This window comes from Rhopalosiphum padi, chromosome 3, assembly GCF_020882245.1.
Source record: "Rhopalosiphum padi isolate XX-2018 chromosome 3, ASM2088224v1, whole genome shotgun sequence".
NCBI classification, from domain to species: domain Eukaryota; kingdom Metazoa; phylum Arthropoda; class Insecta; order Hemiptera; family Aphididae; genus Rhopalosiphum; species Rhopalosiphum padi.
Window position 1 is genome coordinate 77,677,434 of NC_083599.1, and position 23,991 is coordinate 77,701,424.

Below are 23,991 nucleotides of genomic sequence, written 5' to 3' on the forward strand. Positions count from 1 at the left end.
TGACGTACCACGATCACTGATTATTTTGCGCGGCTTCGAATATGTTTGAAAATAAATACGCAAATGTTTTATTACTTCTTCCGTTTTTGTACTACGACAGGGATATAATTTTACGAATTTTGTAAATGCGTCAATCACGACAAAAATAAACTTGTTTTTGTTTCCTGTTTTCTCCAGGGGACCCAGGTGGTCTACGTGTATTACGGTGATGACTAACTACTGACTTATTTTAAACATTTTCAATAATACAAAATAATAATCTGTCGTCGCAGTGGTCGGCTTGGATCGGCGGGCCGATGCATGCCGACAACGGCTACGACGCAAACAAAAATATTACACAAATAGGTTTATCGGTCGGTCGGTCGGTCCGCACGACACACGACAAGCCATACATATAAGATATAACATATAATATATAGATAGACATAATAATAATAATAGTAATAATGATAATAATCACTACATAATATTACATTATATTCTTAATATTAGTTGTGATCTATTTTATTATTCCTTTGATTTAAAGTGTAAGCAGTGCTTACAGTGCTTACATGCACGCTACGCCCCTGAGCAGCTTATATTCAAATATTATACATACCAAAATTTCTCTTACCACATCTGACACATATGTTTTTAATTGTTACAATCAAATAGAGTTTAAGGGGACGGTTTACAAAAGAGGATATTATTTAACAAAATGTATTGAAGAAATTAATTTATTTGAGATATTAGAATTAGTAGTTATTGATAATCCCATTTTAATAATTTATGTACTAGTTAAACAGATTAAAATAGAAAATTTTAATTCACATCTTGAATCATTCGAAGTTGATAAAGATAGAACCATTACAAATAATTGTTTGATTTTTAAAATAGAAGAATTTAGTGGACCCCCTATTAACATTACACCAACTTCATTAGGCAGATTAATGATCTGTCTAAAAGAATTTTTTTAATAATTTATATTTTATCAACCACAATTCTATGTATATAATAAATTAATAACATTATTTTCATAATTGTATATATTATTTTTTTTAAATATTTAATTAGTATTTTAGCAGTAATAAGTATTACATTATTCCAATTACAATAATAATGGATAGACCAGCTGAAACATCAATGAATTATTCAAATTATACTATTGCTTCAAATTGTATTGATGCTTTAAACTCTGCTGATGATTTGAATTGTGCTGATGCTTTGAATTGTGCTGATAATGCTGCAAGTATTATTTATCCACGCTTACAAAATAATTTAACAAACTTTAATCTTAAAAAAATAACAATTTTAAAATAAATTGTTATCTAGCTTTTAACTAATCCCCTAGTAAAATATTAAATTTACAGCTTTCCACAATAGTTATGCCATTTTTGCAAGGTTATGTTTATCCTGTTGAAGACTTACAACCTTTGCATAATTTATTAAAAGAGTGGCATTTGGAATGTACATATCAAACATTACTTGGTAATATTATAATTTACTTATATTGTAATTATAATCACAGTTATTAAACAAGTTTGTTTACATTAACATAACTTATTTTAGATGAACTAATTGATTTAAACATTTTGGCGATTATGAATGTTAACCACACAAATGAGCTGCTAAAAAATTACCCACTAGGCATTAGAATATTATTTTTTAGTAACTTAGAAAAATGGCAAAATTCAAAAAAAATATTACCTACAACACCACTGCTTCCAACTTTGGACAAAAACCTACCTCAACAAAAATCATCAACCCTTCCTATAAATCTTGGAGAAATTTTAAATGCATGTTCAACCGGATTGATGATTAATAATTATTACAAGACAAATCAAAAATTAAATGATAATATTAGAACATTGTTGGTGGGGACTATTATTAATTATATTATAACTAAGCAATGTCTGTGAGCCTAGCTAATAGCATTGCTGATCAAATTTCTGATATATTTCCAACAGAAATAAAAGTTAGTATTTTTATTTATTATTATATTTATTCTACTTTACTCATATTTTCTAACTTTTTAGGATACATATTTTTTAAAATACGACACAAACAAAAATCCTAAGGGTAAGCTGTACGCTAAATATTATAATTCTATGAGAACTTTGAAAACTAGTAGTCTAATATCCTGTAACACTCATACAAAACCACCGACCAAACCACTTAATCGCAAACACAATTTCCATTTTGGTATGTTATTCAGATTTAATATTTGTAATATTGTAATAATTATGAAACTCATCTTTATTTAATTGGTATGTTGCAGAACCAGAAAATGATGTACAGTATATTATTGAACAAATCAAACATGACAATAATTGTTCTTTCCCTGATTTGGAATATAACTGGAAAGCAACGACTCAGTTACGTTTAAAAAATATTCAAACTTTAACATCTACCAAAGATATACTAAACAACTGGAGTAATTATAAATTACCTATGGGATACAGACTGGTAATTTTACAACCACACTCTACCTTACTCTAAAAATAACTTAAATCTGCTGGAGAATAATATAATTATAACTAAACAACTAAAATAATATTTTCAGGTTGACATAGATTTTACAACAATGTATCCTAATTGCTCAAATTTATTTTCTGTATTTGAAGAGAAATCAGAAAAAATCATCAATTTATTAGATGAAAAAATAAAGGACACATCGAGCCGACGGTTATTGGAAAGTTTTAATGATTCAACTACAGATATAAGTCAAAGTATAAACAATTTTATTTTTTATAAAAAAAAATGCAAAGCTAATAGTGGCTAGAATAATGATTTTGGACTTGAGTATTAATTTAATTAATTAGCATATACCTAATACAATTATTAACAGAGAATAATAATAATTGTTAAACTTTTCTTTAATCTTATTTTGTAGTAACTAAATATATGGGAATTATAAATGTGTCGTACTATTTAAAATATCATTATATTATTTTAATGTTAAAAATTAATTTAAATATTTCAGATGGGAAGAACACAATTATATTTTATTTATTACATGCCATATTTATACCAACATCAAAAAAAGTCACAAGGGATCACACAAGCAAAAAAAATCAGACAAAATATTCAATCAAAGATTCTCAGAATAGCTTTATTATATTTAAAAACTCAGTTTGCGAAATAGAAGAATACATTAATAATCGCCATAGTGAAAAATCTCCAATACAACCTTTTATTATGGTAGTTGGTACTCCTATTAACCCACAAGAAATTGTTGTATTTTTTGACTCTATAAAATATAAAGTTTTTTCCATCTTACATGCCATAGATGTAACATTTAAATTGTTTCATCTATTTAATTTAGAATATCCCTCAGAGTCTGTTTTAGTTTGGATGTTTATTCAAAATTTTTTTTTCTCCATCAATACCAAATTTGATGTTCCGTGTCATACACTTGGACAAATAATGTCAGATTTAAATAATTAATAATATGCATTTTTAAATTTTTTCAACTATATAAATATACAATTTTTTAATTCAGTAAATTCAATCTGGTTTTTAATTTTTACCTTATTCCTGTTAATTTTAAGTTAAAGCATGTGTACAAGAAATTATTATTCAAGTAATTTTAAAGTTACTTATTATTAAATATAATATTATTTTTTAAATTAAATATAGGTACCATACTGTGTTTAATGTACATAATATGTAATGTAATATTATTACATTAAAATAAGGTGGGAAAAGCATTAAACTTTAAATAATTATAATTCCTTGTACCTAGCATGCTTAATTATTTATTTCAAAATAGTTCTAGTTATTAGTTATAAGTTTTACTAAGTACCAAATAGTAAGTACTAACCTTGGATTGATTAATCTGCGAAGCTTGTGAAAAAAATGTATTAGTTTTGGTTGTTTTTTCCATTAAAGAAGCTTACTTTGTAGTCTTTCTATATCCTGATCCGCTAAGTTTAAATCTAGGACCCATAACTAAATAGAAATCATATAATAATTAGTAGGTAATAGCCATTATGTATACGATTTATAAAGGCAAAAGGCACTCGCGAGACACGGATCACAACTATCGATTATCGAGACAAATGACAATCCGGTTTACACTGTTTAGTGTTTACAAATTACAGCACTCAGTTACTGTCGGTATTACTCGGTAACAGTTGATAGCTAATATTATTAATAACTTTGCGATTAGCAACCATCATTGTGTGTGTGATGCCGATGTGGTCTATAACTATAATATGATAGTTAAATATAGTTTAATCGGCATATCACAATATTGGGTTATTATTATTAACATCTATTTTTAATATTTATCGTTGAATGTAACAATGAATTGGTTATCGGTGTGCGATGTAACTGTAAATAGGTAGGTAAGTTGTCTTGGTATTATAAAAATATTAATTTGACGAGAGCGGGGAGGGAGATAGGTAAACATTTGGTGAAAAAATTTTAATGATTGACGTAAGTGTGTAAAGTACGAAATAAAAATTTGCCACCCCTCTATATCTTTAAAAATTTGTCGCTCTGGGCAACGGAACCCATAGCCCCTACTTAAATACGCCACTGAATAGTGAAAAATAACAACAATGTTTTTAATTTTGGTAACAATAATAATTTATATATATAATAATATAAATTGTCAAATCCACAATATTTTTAATTATGGTAACAATAATAATTTATATGTATAATAATATAAATTGTCAAATCCACAATATTTTTAATTATGGCAACAATACTAATTTATACATATATTTATTCCAATTGTCAAAGCAACAATTTATATAGATTGATTCAACAATACTAATTATACATATAATCATACCAATTGTCAAAGTAACAATTTTTATAGATTGTTGCAACAAATATTGTCAAATTGATAAAAAACCTTGTTGATTCTATATCGACAAAAAAATTGTCAAATTAACAATGTTTATTAATTGATTCAACATTGCCAGAAGGTGCAACAATAGTATTGTTAAATTGATACAAAAATCTTGTTGGCTCTATATTAACAAGATTATTGTCATTCTAACATAGTTTTTTATCAATATGATTGTGATTTTTTTTTCGGTGTAGCCCGCGGATTGAGTATTACGTAATTATGATTGGTACCAATAACGCAGGTCTGTCCATCGTTCTATCCATCGGCGATGATTGACAAATAGCTTTAATAATAATTAATATTATTAAATTATATATGTGCGGTTATACTGGTGCCATGAGGCGGCGGAGTGGAGAGCGAAAAGCGTCGCGGACCTAGGTCCGGTACTGGTTCTCCTACTTCAGTCAGCTTTTGACTTATCTACGATTAAGAGGCCGTTCTGGTAAAAGTGAAACGATAAAACGCTCAAGAGATGGCGTTGAATTTCATATCGCCGCCGCGGCGGTCACTCGTAACCACGCCCACTTTCACCAAAGAAGGGCTACACGCAATAGTCTCGGGAGCGGCACATTATTATTTCACGGACCGCTGTCTAGAACGTTACGCGTCAATGCTATTTTTTATTAATATCACTTGCGTAATTTGAAATTTGAATTTGATAAGGGCGCGCTCGCTTGTGCGTTCATAAACTAATTTTACGATATTATTTTTCGTATTATTGATTGAAGTTTCTGTTCCCTAAATATGTATGGAAATACTTAAACTAAACTATAAAAGCTATTTTACAACATAGTTATTATTTAAAAAACTATCAGTAACAATTTAATAATAGGTACTAATAGTTTATAATTTATTGCCATTGATTAATATAACGTTATGAATAAAATATAATTACAATTTAATTTATAGTTATAAATATAATAAATGTACATACAAATTAAACAAACCAATATATTAATCACTACATTCATTCATATAAATAAATACATTCATTATTAATTTTGATGGTTTTAAACCATTTCATGCTACAAATTCGGATAATTATTGTTTTTTTTTTTTATGACACTGAAAGTTTTTTATTTCCAACGCATCAAACTCTTGATTTTTAATGTACGAGTACCTAGCTGTGTTTATGAGACCGAAGTATTAAATTATATGGGTAGGCAATGTTAGAAAAAAGTTTTGCCAAAAAGTTTGATACAAAAATGTGTCCACAAGTATAGTTAATATAACTATTGCAACAAAGAATATCCCCATCATTAGCCCCAACACGCCGTAAACCAACCCCATAATTTAAAAAATTTGTCTTCCACCATTTTTCCAAGTATGTTTTTGTCTATCAAATATTTATAAATTGAATACCTTTGTATTCTCTGATACTAAACCTAAGAAAATACATTTTATTTATAAATATATGACCCGGAAATTCATGTATTAAAAATTAGTTAAAAAAACATGCACTAATACACACTTAAAATCGCCAAAACATGTAGATATTATGTCTTTAATAAATAAAGATATCGAATTGAATTAAAAAAAAATACCTTTTAAATAATAGGTACGATTTTACTTTCAATTTTTGTTTATTAAAAATGTAATATAATAATATAAATAAATGTTCTATATGTATTCATAAATTTATCTCAAATATTAGATACCTACAGATGAAATTGGTGTGTATTTAAAATATATCAAATCCTATTTAAAAAAAATATTTATTTTTTCATTACCTATCGAAATTTGGTAACAAAAATTTATTGTAATTGCTGAAAAATAGATTACCTATTATAAAACGATAAAATTATTGAAAAATATGCAAAAAATTCAAAATAAAATGTCGTATTACGATTATGTTTGTCGTTTTATTTATTTACAGCTAAAAATCTAAGTATTTATGTACGTGTAAGCAAGTAAACAATATAGATAACAGTAAACATATATAGGTACCTACTGTTATTTTATTTATTTACGAGTATTATTTATTTTAAAAAATGAGTATTACAAAATATCGAAATTGTTTGTGAAGAAATACATTTTTCGATATTTCGTAATTGAGAAATAAATAACTTATAAAGAGCATTGTTTTAAATTGTTTTAGCATTTTTACTTAGCGAATAAATTAAATTAAATAAATTCACTGACCAGGGCCTCAAAAAGGCTGAAAACGGCCCTGTGTATAGCTTAACTTCAAATACATATTAAAAAAAAAATTGTGTCTAAGTATTTTTTTATAATAAATTGTATAACTATTAATATTTTGTAAAAAGTAATTCAATTTTAATTTAATCAATTTATATTGATTGCACAATTAAATATGTCAAATTAACTTGTTTATATTTTCTATGAAGTTTAATTTGTATATTGTAATTGGTTTTCGAAGAATTTATAGTTTGTACCTAACTAAATTTTCATATGTGATACCTATATTACTCTAAAAAAAAATTACCAAAAGCCAATAAAAAAAGTCAATGTGAATTACAATATGACATTGTGTTTCTTTTTAAAAGTCCAATGACTTCAGATTGGTATGGAGTTTTTGGGAGGAGATAGGTAATATCTAAATACACATTTTTTGGTAATTTTCAAAATTTTAGATCCTCAACATATTTTGGAAAATATAAAAACAAAAAAACCGAAAATTAAAAAATTAAAGTAATACATGAAAAATAAATAAAACCGTTTCTAATATTTAAAAAAAAATATATATTATAACAATAATTACTACTATATATTATCATATTATGATATACGTAAAATATTCTGATATATTATAACTACATAGCTTTATTATTTAAATATTTTATACGATTTGACGATTTATTTTGTACTCGAGTGCTTCTCATTCTCGTATCAAATGTACCTATAATATATTATATTGGTTGTAAATATAATTATTTAATTAATAATTTTAAAAAAAAATGTATATTGATTGGTGTCAACTAGTTTTGTCATATTTTGAATTGGCTTCAATTTGTTCATTTGTTATTATTAAATTTAATAAATAAATAATCTGTAATAGACGTACCTACTAATTAAAAATAATTACAGTATTTGACTGATTTATGTAAATAATTAATATAATTAGGAATTTAAATCACTTATTATTTATACTATTTTAAGTTATCGAGTTATATCGTAAGTACATTGATTACATTTGTCACCTTATTCAACAGGCTATTATTTATTCATATGTAACCGTGCAGATTGTATTTACCTAAGGTGTTTTTGAAGTGAAAACTTCTTTAGGCATGTTGGGCACCCCGTATAAGAAAGCATTTGCGAGTGAGGAAAAATGTATGATCTCGCGACACCGCCACCGCCACCGCGAGTAGATGTGGTTCAGCGTAAATAAAATTAACTAAATCATCAAATTCTCTTCAAATTTCAAAAAATAATTATTCAAATCGTACTTTTATTAATCAAATTATAATAATTTTATGATAACGTGAGATCTTTGATACGGCGTGCAGAATAATAATACATGAAATATAAAATTCGATATCGGTTAAAATATTATTCGGTCACCAACACAATTGTTATCGTATTGACAATATTTATTTATAAACTGCGATATGAAAACCAGTTTAGACCTATGGTGTGGTTCGCCTACAGTCGCGCGCGGTCAGGTGGTATGAACATTGTTCTCGAACGCTGCCGCTATACTTAGCAGAGCAGCACATGACAACTGTAAATTTATTATTTTTTTAACAAAAACATGTTTTCGTACTTCCCATTTTCCTCAGCTCTCGTTAGTCGTAGAAACATAATTTAAACACCAAAATAAACTTGAGAAGTTCCTCTAGAGAACTGCGGTCCACTTTTTTGATATCTTTGTTTTTCTATTTTATATGAATTTTTAAAAATTTTAAAAATTTTGAAAATTTCAAATGCAAATATCTCCGGTTTGAAAAAAAATTCAAAAATCTGGAACGAGGTCATCTAGAGGGACTTCTCAAGTTTATTTTGGTGTATAAATCATGTTTCTACGACTATCGAGAGCTGAGGAAAATGGGAAGTACGAAAGAATGTTTTTACGGTCGATTTTTCGCTACCAGAACGCAGTGGCGTCATTTGGGGGGGGGGCAAGGTGGGCATTTGCCCCCCCCCCCCTTGTCATCAGCGGGCCGCTGGCGGCCTACTATCGGGTCTAATCCGCAAGCCCGCAAACATGATTCAAAAATCATAAGCATAACATTCATTTCATTGCTAAATAAAATAAATAACGTAAATAATTATAAGGTATCTGACGTCTGTATTCTGTATGTGCAGATGTGGACAGGACGAGCGGGATACCGGGTTCCCGCCTTCACTGTGGGCCGCTGCTCGTATAAAATATATATTTATTAATATTATTAATTAAAATATTATCGAATAACTAATAAGTATATAATATTATTCAGCATAAAAACCCAGATTTCTGATTAATTTAAAATGCATGACCGGCTTGTATACGTCCGGTCCGGGCTTGTTGACAACTCATTGTTATAAGTTTAAAAATAGAATTGAAAATAATTATTTTATGTTATCAGAGTGGGTATTTAACAGAGATTAGTAATAATAAGAACTTTCCTTGTTTATTGGTTCACTGTTCGACTAGCCATTCACGCTTGACGTTCTTTTCAATTTTATAATTTATACATTTCCGCATTAATTTTTACAACCTAATAAGATTTTGACTGAAAATGAAGAATTCTCTTGGTGGTGCAGCTAAGGCTAGGGAGAGGAAGAAATTAAAACTGGAACAAGTTGCTCATAATTGTTCACAAAACATTTCTAGCATGTTTAATGCTATAACAAAAAAATCTTCAAAACTTGAACCAGTTGAACCTCAGGTAATATTAATAAATTATTATAGGACAATTGGACATATTGTCCAATCTTATTGATATTATTATAACTTAGAGTACTATTATTATATAGTAACTAGAGTATAATTAATTTATAATGTAAACTATACATAAAAAAATTTGGAATGTTTTTTATAGGGTAGTAAGTTTACACAACCTAGTCCTAATAGCCAATTGCAGCCAGATGAAGATCATCAAGAATATTTAGTTGATGATCCTAACCCTGTATGTAATGTTAAAAAAAATAATTTGTTTATTATATTATATTTAATAAGACAAATCACTGATCATAAAATTTAAAATTTTTTTTATTTAATAGTTCTATATTTAGGTGTACATTTATGCTTAAATAAAAATAAAAATTAAATAAATATATTTAAAACAAATTAAAGAAGCTATCTATTTTAGATTCTACTTGACAGTCTACCAATTTAATTTCCATATTAGCCTGAAATTAAATGAAATAAAATTAAAATTAATATTCATGTTTTTGTGTTTATTTGTTTGAAATACCATAAAAACGATAAGATTGTTCATAAAAGTGATTCAATTATCCGGTACCTAGTGATTCTAATAAAAGGTCAATTTAACATTAGTATAACATACAATTTGGTTTGGGATTTTCATTTTTGATTCTAATAAACGGTTGATTCTATAAACCAGTGATCACATTAAGCGGAACCCACTGTATTAACTATTGTCTATTACATTTTTTAATTTTCTTATTTACTATTAAAAATCAGATTTAAAAAAAGAGTTGCATTGAATAATTATCTGTTTTAAATGTTCTGTTATAAATCTTCATATATTTGGTACTAATAAATTTTTATTTAAGGAGGTACCTTTACTCTGTATAACCATATTAAATTCTTAACAATAAATAAGTGATCATTTGAAAAATACAATTACTTTTCAAGGTTCAATTACCTTCAAGTATTCTACAAGGACCTGAAAACCCCAAAGACATATCATTAACTAAAAGTGATAAACTAGTACAGCCTGAAATGATATTTCCTGCCATCAATGGTCGAAGGTTTTCTTGTAAATTCTATGAAAAGTACAATTGGATAGAGTATTCAGTATCAAATGATGCGTTATTTTGTTTCCCATGTCGTCACTTTGCTGCTAACCTGTCAGCATCTGGACAAACTACAGCTCAAAAATGTTTTGTCAACTATGGTTCTAAATGCAAAAACTGGAAAGAAATAACGAAATGTTTAGCTAAGCATAGCAGGTATGAAAGGCATATTATTTCTACACAGCGTTGGTGTGATTATCAATTAGTTCAAACAAATAGTAATCATTCGGTAGCAAACCAATTAATTAATTTTAGACAACAAAACATTAATGAAAATAGAAATCATGTCCACTTTTTACTGAAGGCAGCACTTTATTTATCTAAACAAGGTTTAGCCTTTCGTGGTCACATTGAGTCTGTATCATCAAAAAATAAAGGCAATTTTATTGAAATATTAGAAATGTTTGTAAGTGATGAGATGAAGTTACGGTTACAGTCCCGGTATGGTCACTATACTAGTCCATCATATCAAAATGATTTTATTCAAATTATTGCTACATTAACAAGACAACATATACTAGGTTCAATTAATAAATTTGGTTTTTACACTTTTATGGTTGATGAAACAAAGGATTTATCCAAAAAAGAACAAATGAGTTTTTTGTTAAGATTTGTGGATAATGACTTTAATATTTGTGAAAAATCAATTGGGTGCTATCACATGAAAAATTCAAATGCTGAGAGTTTAGCAAATGAAATATTTAAAATACTATCAACAAATAAACTAGACAAAATGAATTGTATTGGCCAATGTTATGATGGTGCTTCCGTGATGAGTGGGGAATTTTCAGGGGTTCAAGAAAGAATACGTTCAGAAGTTCCTCATGCCATATATATTCACTGTTATGCCCATCGATTGAACTTATGTTTAGTTCAAACACTTCAAAATATACCTTATATTAGTAATTTTTTTAACACTATACAAGATTTATATAAATTTATAATGAACAGCCAGATAAGGTATGAGCTTTTTGTTAAAGCTCAAAAAGATAAAAATCTTGATGTTATTCATTTAGAAAGATTGATAGACACAAGATGGGCGTATTGGTACACATCAATTAAAAAAATTAATATGCGTTTTTCTGAATTGTTAGAAGTTCTTTCAGTTCTGAGTAATGAAGGTGATCAAACTGTAAGAGCTATTGGAATTTTAAATGAAATGTCTACTTTACCCTTCATATTAACCTCACTCTCCATGGAAGCTCTTTTACAAACAGTCCATTGTGCCTCTCTAGGACTCCAAAATTCCAATGTGATACAATCCGTGGCAGTTAATTTAATAAATAGTACAAAAGAGTCTATTAAACAAATGCACAATGATACTTTTTGGGAAAATATTAATAACTCAGCAAAATTAATTGCTGAAAAAAATGGAATAGCTATAGAAAATAGTAGAAGAAATCGAAGACCACTGACTTTGAATAAAAATCTTAATGACTTTTTTGTGCAATCAACAATAGGACATAATTCTAAACGGTGCATTGATACTGATGAAAATTTACAATAAAACAATCCAAAATATTTGTTTTATACTGCAATTGACAGGTAATTTGTACTTTAAATAATACTTTATATTTAATAAGCATAAACTTTTAACACATTCAACCGTATCAACATTTTTATAATTTTAACTGTTTCAAGTTACTTTAAACTAAAATTACACAGTAATGTATGGCAGTTAGTGATAATTTTGTACTTATTTTTGTTTTTAGATTTGTAAATGAGTTGAGTCAACGCTTCAGTGACTGTAATAATGCTATTTTTTTAACTTGTTCCGTTTTTCTTTCCTCTAGTCCTAATTACTTTAATCACAATTGTTCTTTTTTAAATACCTTCCTTAAACACTATCAACATTTTAACATTAATAGCCTCTTGCTTGAATCTGAATTTCAATCTGCTAAAGCCCTTCTACAAAATTCTAATACAAACCAAAGTAACAACGATATTTTTTCTATTTCCAAAATTTTAAACAAAATTCCTAATGCTTTTCCAGAAACTTTAAAAATCATAACTATCCTCTTAACTTTACCCGTTTCAACTGCTTCAAATGAACGTTTCTTTTCTTCGCTTAAGCTTGTTAAAACGCATTTAAGATTGACAATGGGCGATGAACGACTGAGTGATTTATTAGTGATAGCCGTGGAGAAGGAAACAGCTTCACTGATAAATTTAAATCAAGCTGTTGATATGTTTGGAGCTATGAAAACAAGAAGATATCCTGTCACTGCCTAGCATTTAAATTTTAAGCAACTTTTAAAAAACTATAATTAATGATAAATATATAATAATGTATTGTATCTGTATGTTTTGTTTTATTTTTTGTTAACACCATTTAACCCACATTTGGTGCAAATAGGACATAAATTGGGGTAAAATTCCCCTTAAAATATGTCATCATATAGTAGTTAATAGCATTGAGTATATATTGTTTACTCAATGCTTAATAGTTAATACTAAATACTTATAGGTAATATTGGGTATCCCTCTACATATTATATTTTATATACCTATGTATTAATTACAGTCATTGTTATCTTTCAAAAATGTGTGCTATTTATGCCTAGAGTAACCACAGTTATCTCAGATAACCAACTTGTATGTATAATGTATATAAATACAAGTAATATAACTATGTAAGAAGGCTGTTTGTATTGAGATAAAAATGTAATTGTTAGTGAGCGGTTTTTTTTTTTTAATTATGGGCCGGTCAAAACTTTGCCCCCCCCTTTCAAAACCTGAAATGACGCCACTGCCAGAACGGCCTCTTAACGTTTTATAATAATTAATTTTTGTGTACCAATACAATTTTAAAAGAAATTACAAAAAAGTATTTATTTACCTCATTATTAATTTCTTGGCAATCTTGTAAAACTTCTACCATTAACTATAAGAAATCCAATAACAATACATGTACCACCAGGCTCCTACGTAAGGCGGTTAGCCTAGGATGGCAAGCTAATAAAAACCCAGATTATATAATAAGCTATCGTACATGGAGTGGGTGACCAATATTATAACAAATAAACTATTAATTTATGTGCACCGTCGTGCTATAAAAATATATTGAAACACTCGTCATATAAAATACACAGACACAATATTATAATAAAAATACGGGCGCCCAAATAAAATAAATAGAAAAATAATAGAATTGACAATCAATAATAAATAATAATAATGAACGTGATCGATATCACTGTTATCACGGATAGTATATAAACAAAGTAACGATACCAATAATCTGCTAATCTCCGCCGACGACTGATACCCTCGCAGTGTGACCACCAGACTTGCTGCGTTTAATTACTGGATCCGATATCACTCTATTTTAGGTGACAGGCGCCAGGTCATTGACACACTAATTTGCGAGATATTTTTATTACGTACTTCACGTACTCGTAATGGAGCAAGGGACGAGACGAAAATTAATGACCACGTCCCGCACAACGACAAAATAATAATACCTTAGACGATGCAGCGATCTTGCAATTAATAAATAAGCATTAATACGCGGTATCATGCATCAACGGCTCACACGGCCAAAATACGACTAAATGCGCCCACGCACAACGCACAACAGTGGCGATATCCCGCACGACAGGATATAAAAAAGAGGTATAATTAAAGAAACGGTCCGCAAATGGTTTTTAATAAAACTACGTCAACGATACCGCGAATGACACAAAAAATGGCACAAAATGGCCCACAATGAAAAAACGCCGCACACGCGACAAAGGCGACGTCTCGTACGACGGTCGCGGAAGAACAGTACGTACTGTGCGTAGGTGGATGTCCACGGTTGTCTTATAGGCAAGAGAGGAGGGGACGACTGTTGAACTTGCCGAGCTTAATCTATACAAAGGTCGTCGAACTTGGTCTCGGAATAACGCGATATATAATAAGTATATTATATCTTGAACAATACATTTTCTAATTCACAAATTTTAATTCATACATCTATTACTATGTACATTAATTACTTACGTCATTATATTCATTGTTTTGCAAAGGTAGTTCATCTGTTACCTGAATAAATTAATAATTTATAAGATAAATACAATTTATATTCTAAAATTATTTTTTAGAGATTTACAATCTGTACATATTGTTAAAATTCTTGGGTTAATATTTACCTTCATATTTTCATCAACAACACAGTCACTATCAAACTGTGAACTTGCACCACTAAAAGCTAAAGGGTTCAGTGATCTAATAGTCTCTTCAATAGAGGATAGTTTTTGCATAGTTTTCTGTGGGGCAGCTGGTCCACCTCTAGTGGGACATGGTTTTGATTTCACTTCCCGCAACTTAATTTTAATTGTCTTCTTTAAATTTTCATATTTCAACTTCAAACATTTTTCGCTGCGGTATCGCAGACTTCTGCTATTGAATGTTTTAACCAATACTTCCCATGCTTTGTTTTTAACATTTGCAGTTACAGCATCTGTTTTTTTATTTTCTAATATTTTGTTGTGTCTAACCACTAGGTCGACAAGAAGTTTCAATTCACTTTCAATAAAATTTGTGGAGCGCTCTCGCTTAACTTTTAAACTCATTATATTTTATTATATAAAATATGTATAAAAAAATTAAAATATAACAATAAAAATTATTTTAAACAATAAATTAATTAAGTGGTAATCTAAATATAGAAAAAAAGATAATGCACAACAAATTAAAATGATAACAGAAAACAGAAAACATTCTACTAATCTGAAGTTGAAATCATGTTTGAGTTAATGTGCTACTAACTTCAATTGATAGTAATCTTCAGTTTATAAAACTCAGTTTACTTAATCTCAGATTAAATTTAATTGATAAAATGAAAATTATTTTAATTATCAGTTAATCTAAACTCGAGATTAGTTAAACGATTATTTAACTGATGATTGATAAAATGGCCCTTAATGGTTTGTAGATTGTTAAATAATATTTCGTATGTACTTTCTTAATTTGTTAAACAATGCCTAACAAATGTTTTGTGCCAGGATTCAAAACTGGTTATGTCAGTTATAACAAAAATTAAAAGTAGAAATTAAAAAACAACCCATTTATATTTCGTGCACCAAAGGTGAGGTAAAACCTGCCAAATGTTGTCAGGAATGTTATACCATGTTATGTGCCCCAGATGATCATGAAGTATAAAATATAGAAAGATTACTAAAGTCGGGGACACGAAAAGTGGCGTGTGACCTTAACTGTACTCCAACCCACACCCGGCCAGCGGCCGGTGGTTCCCAACATGTGGCACCACACGGCGCTTGCGGCATATTTTGCGCGCGAATTGGCTTTTTAAGAACCCATTAGACGATTTAACCACTTGAATCGCGTCGATCACACGCCACTTTTCGTGTCCCCGACTATAGAGCTGAAAACTCGTGGTTATTTACTTGTACCAACCAGTCATAATTATCATACCATGCATTTTGAAAGCTACGAAGTCTATTCCCAAAAACAGTTTGGATATGAAAGAAAACGGACTTGGAAAGGCCCTTCAGATAGTTTTGTATTACGCTAATCATATCAATGATTTCTGAAATTAAATTGTACACACTACAAAATTAACATAATAATACAATTTTTTTTAACATTGATTATGGAAATAGGGAGTTGTATAGTCTATTATATTTTTATGTACTCGAATAATGGGTTTTATCAGTTATTGTTTAATTTAGACATTTGACGTTTATTTTTATATTATAGCAAAAAATTAATAGTTAATTTTACGTAACAAGTCACCAATTGGTAATGTTTGTTACTCGTAGACAATTATTTTCATATTATTTCTTTTAGTATAAATTCTTATTTTTAACATTGTCCATTGACCGGCGATTATTCACAAAACACAAGATTCTTAGCTTCTTACATTACAAAATCATAGAGAGGTAATAATTAATTAGAATATTTTTTTTATAGATATAGGATTAGTCAAATATTTTAATTTTTTTTTTTTTTTTTTGGCTTAATATAGACCGTTCAGGTCCTTCGCCGCAACCACCACTTCCCTCCATATATCTCTATCCATGGTTAGCTCTTCTCCGTTCAAGACTCCCAGCATATCCAAGTCTTTATGGACCCTATCTACCCATCTTTGTCTTGGGCGGCCGAGTGGTCTTTTGCTCTTCGGCTTCCAGTAGGTGACTTGACCAATTGTCTGCTCTCGGCCTCGCCATACATGCCCTGCCCAGCTTATCCTTTTGCTTTTCATAGTGGCTATTATGTCCGGATCCTCTAACATGTTTATCACTTCTTCATTCTTTCTTCGCTCATATTCTCCCGTGTTTTGGTTTCTTCTGGGGCCAAAAATTTGCCGTAGCACCTTTCTTTCAAATCTTGCTAGGTTTTGCTTGTCTGTTTTGGTCGTGGCCCAGGTTTCACACGCATATAGCGCTATCGGGCGTATCATTAATTTGTACAGTGTTAGTTTAGATTTGATTGAAACTAGTTTAGATTTTAATATTGTCTTTAATCCGAAGAAGCATTTGTTAGCTGAGTTTATTCTGTTTTGTATTTCCTTGTGGTTATTGCCCGACACGTTCAATTCCACCCCTAGATACTTGAAATTTCCGACCAACTCAAACTCCATATTTCTTACTATCAAATTATTATGTATATTATTTTTCCGTGATAGTATCATGTACTTTGTTTTTTCTTCATTTATAGTTGAGCCCATTAGCTTGCTTTCATCCATGAGGGATTCTGCCATACTCTGTAGGTCGCTCTCAGATTCGGACAGTAGCACTATGTCATCGGCATATGCTATTAGTTTGATAGTCTTAGATTCTTGCAATTTGACTCCTATACCTGTGTTTAATGCATTTCTAACCACCTTCTCCAACGCAATGTTGAAGAGCATTGGTGAAAGTGCATCTCCCTGTTTCAGCCCTGTGTTGATCATGAATGCCTTCGATAGTTGGCCGTTAAATTTAACCATACACTTAGAGTTTTGGACACATGCTCTTATCATTCTTGTGATTTTCGCTGGTACCCCAAATATTTTAATTATTATTGAAAATATAATACCATATTAATTACAAAAATATACAAAAATTTATCACCTACGCCAATTCCATGTACTGATACTGACAAAACTATCGAGTGGAACCTGCTAGAGTCTTTGCAAAATGTGGTGTAGACTTAGCCGGACCTGTGTACGTAAAATCGAGTTTACGTTGCAAGGCGACAACTACTAAGGCATATATCTGCGTGTGGGTGTGTTTTGTGACTATGGCTATTCATATCGAATATACTATATTATACAGTATTAGTAGTATGAAAAGGGGCATTCTGGATCACCTCCCCCTTAAATTTACATGTAAATTCATATGACTTTTTTATAGGCAACAACTATACATCCACATCCCAAAAACCTCCGAAATTTGTATTAATTATATAATATAGGCAATTTACAACACATATTAACTCGCCAAATGACCCGCCGCCGCCGCCAAACCCAGCGTTATCTATCACATATGTTATCAAATAAATATTATTTCAAATTTTTTTTCGTTGTCAAAGCTCCTAGTGACAACAATCACATACGACTATAACATAATATATTCTGACCTACATCCTTATCACCCTAGTCCTCAGCCGACACCGAATCGCCGTCACCTGACTCACCACCAGTCCCTTCATCGCCTAAACACAAGAACAGTTCATAAGAATAACCGATTATTGTTAAAGATACAAAAATTCAATATCAAAAATACAAAAATAGTACATAAAACATCATAATATTATTTAGTTTTATACTTTTATCGAAATAAATTCCGTATACGAATTAGCAGTTACTATTGTTACTAAATAAGTAATTTACTGTACTAGTACAATATTTAAAAGCTAATATAATAATATATTTTTGCAAAAATTCGAGTTTTTTAAAATGCGACAAGGAAATAAGCAACGTTCGATAGTGTGGGAGCATTTAAAAAAAAATAGTGACAAAACAACAGTAACTTGCCAAGTCAAAAATTGTAAGAAGGAAGTTTTATGGAAATACAACCAAATTAAAAGGTAGATACTACAATATTAATTATTATATTATATTATTTAGTTATACATACTTTACTAATTCGTAATTTCTACTATATATTTACCTATATTATATTTTTTAACAAACTATTGTTTTTTTAATTTTATTATTTTTTTAAAAGAGCACTTAAAACGAAAACATCCCACGTTTATTGCTATTACTGTGTCTACAACAGAGATCCAGATTCTGATCTACAAAATATCGTGACCATTGACAATTTTTCAAATGTTCAATCTCCTTCGACAAGTACACATAATATTATACAAAACCAATCTTTAACTCTTCCTCCAGCTAAACGCTCGCGTCAACTAAAATTATTCGGTTCAACTAAACATACTGAACTTACTATTACGGAAAAGAATGATATTGATAAGTCTTTAATTAAAATGATCACGGCTGACTATCAGCCCTTATCAATAGTTGAAAATGTTGGATTTTTTGAGTACACAAAAAAATTACAACCGCTTTACACTCCTCCAAGTAGGAAATTATTAACTACAAAGTTGCTGCCTTATCAGTATAACATAATTGTTTCTAAACTCAAATCTATGTTAAACAACGTAAATGATGTGTCTATAACAACAAATATGTGGACATCTGGTCCAACAAAGTCTTATATTACTGTTACTTGCCATTTTATTTACAACGATAATTTATACTCGCCAGTTATTGCTACCAGAGAAGTATGCGAGAGTCATACCGGAGAAAATATTGCTTCCGCACTATCATATATTTTTAATGAATGGAATATAACTGATAAAATAGTTACAATAGTGTCTGGCAGTGGAGCAAATATAAAAAATGCTATTAATGAACATCTGAAAAAATATTACCACCCATGTGTAGCTCATACTTTAAACTTAAGTGTTAATGATGCCATAAATAAAAACACAGAACTTCTCCAGGTATTAAAAACATGTCGAGTTATAGTGGGTCACTTTAAACACAGTAGTTCTGCAACTGAGAAATTACGTGAATTTCAAAAACAGATGGGCCTCCCTGAGTTGAAAGTTAAACAGGATGTGAGCATTAGGTGGAATTCATGTTTAATTATGGTTGAAAGGTTCATTGAAATAAAAAATCCAATATCTGCTGCAATGTCGTCTCTCCGACTAGCACCAAATTGTTTGACTGCGACAGAATGGGATTTAATAGCAGATTGTGCTCCTATTTTAAAACCATTTGAACACATGACGTCAGAGTTATCCGGAAAAAAATATCCTACATTGTCCTTGGTAATACCACTAATAAGAGGTCTTCAGTACACAGTCAAAAATATAAAACCAGATACTCATGCAGGTATATTGCTACAAAATACATTACTAGATGTAGTAGCGAGGCGTTTAGGATCTCTAGAAAAAAATAGTATAGTAGCAAAATTAACTTTCTTAGATCCAAAACTTAAAAAAACTGCATTTGGATTGGCTGATAATGGAGACAACACTCAAAAATGGATAATAGAAGAACTTACTTCGAATATATATAGTAATAACGACGATGAAAACATTGGAAACAATATAAGTGAAACACCAGCATCCCCAATTGTAACCCGCGAATCCTTAAATTCTTTGTGGGAACATTTCGATAATAAATTATCTCAAGTAAGAAGTGTTAGTCGCCCTGATATTAGTGCAACATTAATGGTTCGTCAATATCTAGAGTTACCTCATTTACAACGTGGAAAAAATTGCTTAGATTTTTGGAAGCAACATAAACATACTTTTCCTGAGTTATATAAACTGCAACTAAAATATTTATGTATTCCTGCAACTTCAGTTCCCAGTGAGAGAGTATTTTCCAAAGCTGGATTGTTAAGAGGACGTGTCACCCAAAGCGAAACGTATACAACGTCCAAGAGAATGCGCTGTTAGGTGTTTTCGCGATCCGCAAGCAAGCGGCGTTAAGCCACGCCCACTATTCGCAGTCGACGGCTGCTCGTTCGGGAGCGTCGCTTATTATTATATGAACGTTCTTCTGAATACTTATATGTCGCGATGTACTATTTTCTTGATAACCGCGCGCCGCGTACCCACCTTCTATTTTTAAATTAAGTTACTGCTAGCATTTGTATATACACTAAAATATAGATCGTAAAAACTGTAATACAATATAGCTTGGTTCGTATTTATACCTTTATTACTTCTAATTCAAATAAAATAAAATAAAATAATAATAATCAATATAGTAAATAAAATTAACACAATTGAATTAATATTAAATTTTCGTGTTTCGTCTATCTCGTTAATCTGTTATTTTTTAATATATTCTATTTATAATACACATTGTAGTAAATTTACTAATTGACTAATGGTAGACAATTAATATAAAAAACAAATGTAAATAATAATAATTTCTAGAAAAACATATATTGTTTGTGTGGATGTATTATTTCTCCATTTAAAATAATTACACCTAAAAATATAATTTGTTATATATATGAACTATATATTTTTTTTATCTTGTAAATTTTTCATGTTTTGTATTATATGTGGAGGCTCAATAATGTCACTTTTTAATAATCTTTTACTATATTGAGGGTCTATAATTTCTCTGAGTAAGCACTCTTCGTAAAATCTACAAATAAAATTGAATGAATATTATATACGATTCAATGTAAAATTAAGTACCTATGTCCTATGTGTACTGCAATACTTACAATTTGAGATGCGCTTCCATTTTTGAAGCCCAAAATACATCGTCATACCTTATAACTTCAAGATGAGTCCATTTTGATGTGTAAATAAAAAAAATACATATTTGGCGACCAGTGATATGTAATTGCCCTTGTATTTGATAAAAATAATGGCTTTCTTCTTTTAAAGTGTATATATTGTTTACAACTTTCATATAAGGTAGCTAAATCAATAATATAACATTTTAAAATTATATATCTATGAGTATATTATATAATACACAACAACATGTTAAATACTACCTTTTTATCAAAAACCGCTTTTTCTAAACTTTCGTAATTTTTAACAGAATAAGGACATTTAATTTCACAAATCGCATCCTCTCCGATTAGCCCATCTAAAATCAAAGTTTTTGTTGAATTTATATATTTTTATTAAATATAGTATGAACAAATAATGACAATCAATAATCAAAAAAAATATAAAAATTGTTACCCGGAGTCGCTGCTAGGTAAGGAACCATTCTGTCGACAAACAATCCACATTTTGCTATTGGTTTTTTAATAATTTCTGTGAGGAATTTTATGGCTATTTGTTCAGTTATTTTACCATATTCGGTTGCGTTGGTAATCACATTTCCATAAATTTTATTATGTACCATTATTTTACATGATGTATGAGGTCGCATCTTACATATTTTTCCAAAATTGGAGGCTGTCAAACGTTTTCGTCTTTCTTCAAACCACTTTTGGTTATTAGCTTGATTCCTAGTTTCAATTTCCATCAATTTTCTAGATGACTTAGAAAGTGTGATCGATAAAATATGTTGTACTTTTTTAATTTCAAATTCTTCATCAGACATACAATCATTGAGTGGTTCTGCAAGTCCATAATTTTCATCCGGGCCTTTTGATGTTGAATTTTTATTTTTATACTTTCCTTTTGGTAAGAAAAGGGCTCATCTATTTCTTAAACTTTTTTTTTTGTCAGTTGAATATTTCATAAAACGTTTGGCAACTAGTCCTGTTGAATAAGATAAAATATAAATAACTTATAAAAACTTAAAAATATAAGTTACCAAAATTAAATTTTATTAAGATTTACATTTTTATTTATATAATGTATCTAAATCATTTATGTTTTTTCTATTGATTAATTAAAATATATTGTATATTTAAGTACATAGGTACTTTATAACATGTAAATAATTTGTATGAACTATGAATTCAATTAATATTTATTATAATTTTTATAAATACCTGGGCTTTGCTTTGTTATATTTTTATGAATCATACGAATATATTCACCACCAGGCACATCTTTCCCATTGGGCACTTTGGGCACGTGCCCAGGGCCCCACGGTCAATAGGGCCCCCTAGCAGCCCTAGCTTCTGCCAGATCACCAACCGATAATCGATATATTTTATTACCGATAGTTAATAAACTTATTTAAAGAAAAATCATAGGATAATCGCTAAAAGATATAATAATAATAATAATATTAATAACAATAATAATACAATTATTGATGCGGGTTAGTCGTCCGAAAGCACGGTACATGCGCATAATCTCTAGATATATATATATACAAACAATCAGATACAAGATACGACCTATTGGGACGTCGGGTCAATAAGAATGAATTAGATAACGAAAGTTGTTAGTTACTAATACAAAAACAAATCATTTATTAATAATTTATATTGTCGTCCGTCGGTGCACGCGTATCTCTTCGATTGTTAACAAGTCAACATCTAATCTACTTAATCTAGTCGTTGAATAACTGCCGTGCGCGCGTGTGCTCCGTGTATTATTGGTTAAAGAACATTATAAATACTGAATCGAAATATAAAATGTCGAAACGATTATATCCTAGTGGATCTGAAAAAAGGAAAAAAGCCGCCCATCAGAAAAAACTTATTGACAAATTGCCAAAATTAGAATCATATTTGACGAAAGAAGAAACTTCTGTAAGTAGCCATAAATTAACAAATCCTCCACTTGAATCAGATAATGCAAAATGCGACCGTCCCTATGGCGAAAAAGCAACAACTTCGTTGACTTCGCCAACAAAAATAATTGTGTCAGTTGAACCACAACAGTTTTCCGCCCCAGAACATATTATATCACACGACCTCGCTGATTATTTTAACGAAAATTTGACGGAGGCAAATCGTAAAATATTGATTTGTAAAGGACCTGCGTATTTTCAAAATAAAGATTATGACTTTTCCGAGTCATCTAGAACCTACAAAGAAACAAATAGTAATAAATCAATAACTAGGTATTTCAATAAAGCATTATTTATTCGTAAATTAAAAAACAATGAAAGTGTTGAAAGAAAATGGTTGTTGTATTCGCCTTCAAAAAAATCAGTATTTTGTTTTTCATGTTGCTTATTTAACCCTTCTGATACAAGCCTATGCTCTCAAAGTGGATGTAATGATTGGAAGCACATTAATAGTATAATTTTATCACATGAAAATAGCTCAGCACATGGTTAATCTATGATGACTTATCTGGCACGAAGTAAAGCGGTTGGTAGAGTAGATACA

The 23,991-nt window shown here is 29.6% G+C and overlaps 6 protein-coding genes across 6 annotated transcripts; 4 read left to right on the plus strand and 2 right to left on the minus strand.

The window, feature by feature from the left end:
- The first annotated feature begins 1,359 nt into the window (after nucleotides 1–1,359).
- LOC132927678 (uncharacterized) lies at nucleotides 1,360–3,426 on the plus strand. Its single transcript, XM_060992257.1, is given in 7 exon segments — nucleotides 1,360–1,467; nucleotides 1,549–1,884; nucleotides 1,887–1,954; nucleotides 2,016–2,181; nucleotides 2,258–2,445; nucleotides 2,543–2,708; nucleotides 2,963–3,426. Coding segments are annotated over 7 exon segments (1,491 nt in total). The 5' UTR covers nucleotides 1,360–1,364.
- A 6,099-nt stretch (nucleotides 3,427–9,525) lies between these two features.
- On the plus strand, nucleotides 9,526–12,275 carry LOC132925788 (zinc finger MYM-type protein 1-like). Its single transcript, XM_060990152.1, has 4 exons — nucleotides 9,526–9,675; nucleotides 9,829–9,915; nucleotides 10,608–11,670; nucleotides 11,749–12,275. Exons 1-4 carry the CDS (start codon nucleotides 9,526–9,528, stop codon nucleotides 12,273–12,275), a joined length of 1,827 nt encoding a protein of 608 aa, XP_060846135.1.
- A 2,465-nt stretch (nucleotides 12,276–14,740) lies between these two features.
- On the minus strand, nucleotides 14,741–15,324 carry LOC132925789 (uncharacterized). The gene is made up of 2 exons (XM_060990153.1): nucleotides 14,902–15,324; nucleotides 14,741–14,794 (listed from the first exon to the last, which is right to left on the minus strand). Exons 1-2 carry the CDS (start codon nucleotides 15,322–15,324, stop codon nucleotides 14,741–14,743), a joined length of 477 nt encoding a protein of 158 aa, XP_060846136.1.
- Nucleotides 15,325–19,189: 3,865 nt separating this feature from the next.
- On the plus strand, nucleotides 19,190–20,674 carry LOC132925790 (zinc finger BED domain-containing protein 4-like). Its single transcript, XM_060990154.1, has one exon. It carries the CDS (start codon nucleotides 19,190–19,192, stop codon nucleotides 20,672–20,674), a length of 1,485 nt encoding a protein of 494 aa, XP_060846137.1.
- A 363-nt stretch (nucleotides 20,675–21,037) lies between these two features.
- LOC132927199 (uncharacterized) lies at nucleotides 21,038–22,328 on the minus strand. The gene is made up of 4 exons (XM_060991685.1): nucleotides 21,932–22,328; nucleotides 21,739–21,833; nucleotides 21,460–21,659; nucleotides 21,038–21,377 (listed from the first exon to the last, which is right to left on the minus strand). The coding sequence occupies exons 1-4, from the start codon at nucleotides 22,296–22,298 to the stop codon at nucleotides 21,245–21,247; spliced, it is 795 nt and encodes a 264-aa protein (XP_060847668.1). The 5' UTR covers nucleotides 22,299–22,328; the 3' UTR covers nucleotides 21,038–21,244.
- Nucleotides 22,329–23,289: 961 nt separating this feature from the next.
- Nucleotides 23,290–23,940, plus strand: LOC132925792 (zinc finger MYM-type protein 5-like). The gene has a single exon (XM_060990155.1). It carries the CDS (start codon nucleotides 23,290–23,292, stop codon nucleotides 23,938–23,940), a length of 651 nt encoding a protein of 216 aa, XP_060846138.1.
- The last annotated feature ends 51 nt before the right edge of the window (nucleotides 23,941–23,991 follow it).